This window comes from Limulus polyphemus, unplaced genomic scaffold (assembly GCF_000517525.1).
Source record: "Limulus polyphemus unplaced genomic scaffold, Limulus_polyphemus-2.1.2 Scaffold10222, whole genome shotgun sequence".
Lineage (NCBI taxonomy): Eukaryota > Metazoa > Arthropoda > Merostomata > Xiphosura > Limulidae > Limulus > Limulus polyphemus.
Genome location: NW_013675832.1, coordinates 8,252 through 14,699, shown reverse-complemented (window position 1 = coordinate 14,699; position 6,448 = coordinate 8,252). Strand labels below are relative to the sequence as shown.

At 36.7% G+C, this 6,448-nt stretch overlaps 1 protein-coding gene across 1 annotated transcript in view; it reads left to right on the top strand.

Annotated features, from left to right (window-relative positions):
* Positions 1-6,448, top strand: part of LOC111083594 — an 11,571-nt gene that overhangs the window by 3,065 nt on the left and 2,058 nt on the right. Inside the window, exons 2-3 of the mRNA XM_022380209.1 lie at positions 2,652-2,701; positions 4,637-6,322. Coding sequence (XP_022235917.1) covers positions 2,674-2,701; positions 4,637-5,766 — 1,158 coding nt within the window. The 5' untranslated portion in view covers positions 2,652-2,673 and the 3' untranslated portion in view covers positions 5,767-6,322. The remainder of the gene's footprint in view (positions 1-2,651; positions 2,702-4,636; positions 6,323-6,448) is intronic.

Below are 6,448 nucleotides of genomic sequence, written 5' to 3'. Positions count from 1 at the left end.
ATAACGCCACCACGAACTCCAGCTTCACCTCTCAACCTTGTCCAATAACGCCACTTCGAACTCCCATTTAAACGCTCAACATTTTCCGATAACGCCACCACGAACTCCAGCTTCACCTCTCAACCTTGTCCAATAACGCCACTTCGAACTCCCATTTAAACGCTCAACATTTTCCGATAACGCTACCACGAACTACAGCTTCACCTCTCAACCTTGTCCAATAACGCCACCACGAACTATAGCTTCACCTCTCAACCTTGTCCAATAACGCCACCACGAACTACCACTTCACCTCTCAACCTTGTCTAATAACGCCACCACGAACTACAGCTTCACCTCTCAACTTTGTCCAATAATGCCGCCACGAACTCCAGCTTCACCTCTCAGCTTTGTCCAATAACTTCAGCTTCAAATCTCAACTTCACTGTGATTTCCAGTACCAGATTTCCCTTGTTAATCATTGGTCGATTTCCCCTGCCAATCCTTGGTCGATTTTACCTGTAAATCATTGGTCGATTTCACCTGTTAATCATTGGTCGATTTCACCTGTTAATCATTGGTCGATTTCACCTGTTAATCATTGGTCGATTTCCCTTGTTAATCATTGGTCAATTTCCCTTGTCAATACTTAGAAGTTGTTAAGTAAGTCCTGAATAAGAAGTGACGTAGATGTGAGTAGGTTATCTTACTAACAGTTTTACATATTATCGGTTAAAATCTTGGATGTACATATGATATATTCAATCTTATTTATTTTAGTTTAGTATACGGATTTATGACTAACTTATGGCACTTAAGCTGACCGAAACTCGTGAGATATTATTAGGACTATGTTAGAGAATGTCGCCAAGTTACCCAACAAATGAATCCTAAATATTACAAATATTTGTTTCCATCTAGCTAGAATGGTACAGTAAATTAGTTGTTTTAATTATGGGTTAATATTTCATTCCGATATAGGTGGCTAGTTTGATTTGATCATAAGTTAGAGATGACGAGCTCTATGTTACAGTTATATGGTACAAGTAAGGATGAAACACCCAATACAGAAATATGTTGTCCACCAATGGGACAGCGGTAAGTCCACGTATTTACAACACTTAAATCCGGGGTTCGATCCCGCAGTGAACACGGCAAATAACCCAATGTGGCGTTTCCCTAAAACAAGCAAATAAACAGAAAATAATTAAACATTTAATATAATTATTTAATATTTACAAGTTGTACTTTAATTCTTGTTCTTTTGAATCACTGAGAAGTAACAACGGTATCTAATTAATTGTTCTATATTCTTGATCCAATGTTCATTAATTTAAGCAGAAATGACGTCAAACTACTCAGTGCGGAATAAAATATTAAAAGATTAAGAGACTTCTATCTGACCAAATCATTTGTCCCGTGATGGAACAGCGGCAAGTTTATAGACTTACAATGTTAAAATTTGGGGTTCGATTACCTACGGTTGACAAACAATTTTATGAACTTCATTATAAGAATTAATTTCAACAAAATTCTGCAGATAACAAACTGTACGTTCTGTACAATATGTAAAATTTCTACCACATTGACAGAATGGTTTCTTATACATTATAAGTACGAAAGCCACCGTCAGTGATACCATTCAGTCAACATTGTGATAATATTAAAACTAACCGTGGATGAAAACATTCTATAACGATAGTTTGTTTGTTTGTTTGTTGTTAATTTCGCGCAAAGCTACACGATGGCTATCTGCGCTAGCCGTCTCTAATTTAGCAGTGTGAAACTAGAGGGAAGGCAGCTAGTCATCACCACCCACCGCCAACTCTTGGGTTACTCTTTTACCAACGAATAGTGGGATTGATCGTCACATTATAACATCCCCACGGCTGAAAGGGGCGAACATGTTTGGCGAGACGGGGATTCGAACCTGCTACCTTCAGATTGCGAGTCGAGCGCCCTAACCACCCAATATATACGTGTTCTGAACTTTAAGTACAGCTATATATAGGCAGAAATACGGATATTATTTCACTTAAACTAGACCGATTCGTTTTTCTTCTGTCAGCCGGAACAGTTAGTACAAACTGAATTACTTTTAGGAAAAAATAAATAAAAACATGAAACAGAAACAAAACGCGAATTGAAGTTGTTTAGACGTTAGAAAAACAGAAACAAAGCACGAACTGAAGTTGTATAGACGTCAGAAAAACAAATTTTATGGTCGTAAGCCTGAAGACTTACCGATGAGCCACTGGTGTACCTCATTAAGATGTTTGTTTGTAGCTTAGCACAAAGCTACACAATGGGTTATCTGTGCTCTGCCCACCACTGGTATCGAAACCCGGATTCTAGTGTTACAAGTCCGCAGACATGCCGCTGTGCCACTAAGTGGCACCTTATTAAGAAAGACAATTTAATTATTTTTTTTACCTCGGTGTTTTATTTATGTTTATAAACCTTTATGTACTAAACTATGGAACATTTAATATGGTTTAAATTATTTAATGAAGTAATTTTTATAAAACAATCTCATTTTTCTTAAGAATACCAAAATGGAAATATTTAAAAAAAAGAGGGAGTCTTGTAAAGTGTGATATTTTTCCATAAAACACTTATTAGTGTGTCTGTTAGCAGATAGTGATTTGTATTTTTGACATATAAATATGTAGATACATACGAGTACTTCGACGTATGCCGATTAACACCGGATTTAAGCAATGTAAGTCTTAACTTAATGTTGTTCCACCGGAGGAGATATAAGGTTTAGAGAATAAGCTTAAAGTTTTTAATAAATACAGTCGAGTTGTTTTTAAACTTGCTTAATACATGTGCATAATTTTGATTTTTTAAGACTTAAAACATACTTCTATCAATGTCTAAATCTTTCTTTCTTTCTAACAACGATATCATTGTAAGTTTCAATTAACAAAAGGATTCTTCTTTGTTTCTCGCGCGTGTGTATATATATACATATAATTTTTGAATTATAGTCTTTCTATTGAAATATGTTTGCCAAGATCTTGTTGACAGAGACGAGTAAAGGTCGTCTCACGGGAGAAGAAGACGTAACGTTTAGTTTGATGATAGAAGTTAAGCAAACAGAACCAAGGTTAATGAAAGGATAGTTGACAGAAACAGCGCTGATATGACATATCTCTTGAGAACTTGCGTGGTAGCTTATTATATTATCATAAAGAAACCCTTTTATCCTCCAAGCCAACGACTTGGTTCAGAAAGTTGGGTGCGTTCGTGACGTCGATAATGTGTTTATACCGTTGTTAGCGTTGGCGCACTCGACTTCAAACACGTGTTTGTTTTTTTTTTTTGTTTTTTTACCATTAAAGCTCAAAGATTCATTACAACAAAACACCAAATTTTATGCATATGAAGCTCAAATAATGTGTCTTTGTTCACAGATATGTATCTAATTGAATAGTATCTTAACATGATACTGGAAACTGTTTTAGTGCATTATAGTTGAGGGACGACGCTTTTGAGTTTTAAATTTTGCCTTCATCTGATTTTACAGTTCTATCGAAGCTGAGTAACAAAAGTTCGGTGTCTGAATTCTCCTTTCATTTGGTCCTGGAAATCCATTTGCGTTGTGTAACATAGCTCTAATATCCCGAATTCTGCCTTCATCTGGTTCTCCAATTCCATTGGAGTTGAGTTACAATAAATTGGTATCCCGAATTCTGCCTTCATCTGGTTCCCCAATTCCATAGAAGTTGAGTTACAAAGGATTGGTATCCTTAATTCTGCCTCCATCTGGTTCTCCAATTCCATAGGAGTTGAGTTACAAAGGATTGGTATCCTGAATTCTGCCTTCATCTGGTTCTCCAATTCCATAGGAGTTGAGTTACAAAGGATTGGTATCCTTAATTCTGCCTCCATCTGGTTCTCCAATTCCATAGGAGTTGAGTTACAAAGGATTGGTATCCTGAATTCTGCCTTCATCTGGTTTTTAAATTCCATCGGTGTTGAGTAACAAACATTAGACATTTTATCTGTCTCGCAGTATTTCTATTATAATAAAAAGCCAACTTTTGTCATTCATATCAAATTCTGCCCGAGTCCATAATACTATCATCTCATTTATCAAATAGACGTTTAGGAATCCGTTTTTGGTTCGGTGTGTAATATTCCATATCCATAACTTTTTACCACGTGTCAAAAATCAACCTGGCAATCAGTATAACTATTTAAATACAAATGAATACTATAATATAGGCTACTTGGTTTAATCCAGTCTCTTCGATGTGGCAAATTGTTCTTGATTAAATGTTATATAGATGTTAACAATATTATACGTTTCTGTGTTGTACGTGTTCGTCCTCCTGGTGTGAATACAAAGAGTAAGAAGAGATTTGCATGAGAAATCTTAATAAACTGTCGTTCTTCGACAGTGTATCAACCAGATACGAATAATAAATTAACTAAATAATAATTTGTACTGGGTTAATATGGTGCAGTAAATGTATTCTACTTCCTACGCAGTAAGTGTATTCTACTTCCTACAAACCATAATTAACCCTTCGTAGGAAGTAGAATACACTTACTGCACCATAAATTAATATTAACAAATTTTTCTACCATTTTGAGCACCGTACACAACTACTTCAGCTGTTATAATAAGCTTTACCAATTCACTAAGCTAGAAGCACAGTGGAGAATTTGGCGGGAAAGCAAGTAACGTCCAACATGTCGATAACAAGACAAAGTTCCATTGGTAAATCTTCCACAAGTGAAAGCAGAAGATGTCCGGGACCTAGACGTGCAATGGCGGTTGTCCAAGAAGAGGATGAGAGGAATACTGTGGAAAAGACATTGTCTTCTAGTTGTCGAGCACGTAGGTTCGAGAGAGGTGGAAGTTCCCTTCGTTTACAACCAGGAAGAGGATCTTGTGTCCGCTTTTCTACAGATGAAACTGTTCCAGATAAAGGCACTACTGAAACCAAACTGAAACCGGTAAGAGTTGGGTGGAAATCATCCAAGTTATTCAGTCGAACACTTTCTTCTGCTGAATTCCTGCGGAGCTTGAAAAGGTTTTCAGTAACATCAAGCGGAGATGAATCTAAGTTTTCTCAACCTGTGACGACAAAGTCTTTAAGATATAAAATGAGCTCGTTCAGGAAGAAAAACTCTGGTAGCGAGGAAGGAGTAAGAGGATCAGACGGACGACCAGAAATGGGGTCGATAAAACCTGGTGCAAGTAACAATGACCATCGCTCTGAAGATAAGCCTTCTCAAGAAACTTGGAGACAGAAGAAAGGAATAATCTGTAAAACTGAAGACTTAATGTTCATTATGTCTGACGTCAATAAGAACGAAGAAGAAGAAATATCCAAACCAGTGACTAAACAGATTCCTCGTCGCTTTACACGATCAAACACGTTGAATCCCTCTACTGACAAGTCTCTGAACCTCCGAAGGGAAGGATCACTGATTCGACCAGCGAGTTACCGAGGAACACGTCCGCGATTACAAAGAGCCTCATACCGCAGAACTTCTAGCGGCGAAGAAAATAAAGAAGTTTCCGTTGAAGTTTTCAAAGAAAAGTCGACCGACAAGACGTACGGTAAAAACGACAACGTGAAAGAAACCCCTCCTTCTAACAACGACAAAGAATCTGGTGATGAGAATGATGAAGAAGGAACTGTTCCCTGGGATGATAAAAACTTGTTGGATGCCATGATGCTAGGTGACGCCATTGAATCCTTCTTGAAGAGCTCTATGGGTCCAGGAAGTGTAACAGAGAAACGAGTGTCTTTTGAAAATGTATAAAGTGAAATATTAACCATTTTCTAAGATAGAATCAACCAAAACAAATATGTCACCAACTATGACAATCTGGTGAGGTGGTTACTACGAAAACTGTTTTATTGTACTGTATAATATATTCAGTCGTATATGTGAAAATTATAGAATTCCTTAAAATTATGAATACAGACAAAAGTTTGAACATTTTCGACGTCTAACTTAACTGCCAAAGGGATTTCTATTCAACCAACTTGTTTTAACAGTGACTATTAACCCTAAATTGTATTGAAATGTCAAGACCAAAACGCTTCAGGAGTTATAGGACTGATGTAATCCATCAGAGCTATAAAAAGGTGGAGTCATCATTTGAAGTATGACGACGGAAACAGAAGAAAGTTCATAATTTAGAACATTCATTATGTTAGAAAAACACGTAGGTTCAAGAAGTCTTGATAGAAATAAATAAAATCCCTATAACCCGAGTGCTTTCGAAAGGTGGACCTTTCTTCTTCAGGGGCAAACTGTTAGTAGCTCTAGATAAACTGACTATCTATTATAGCAGTGGTAAAACTGTTAGAAGGTCTAGATAAACTGACTGACATCTATTATAGCAGTAGTAAACTGTTAGTAGCTCTAGATAAACTGACTATCTATTATAGCAGTGGTAAACTGTTAGTAGCTCTAGATAAACTGACTATCTATTATA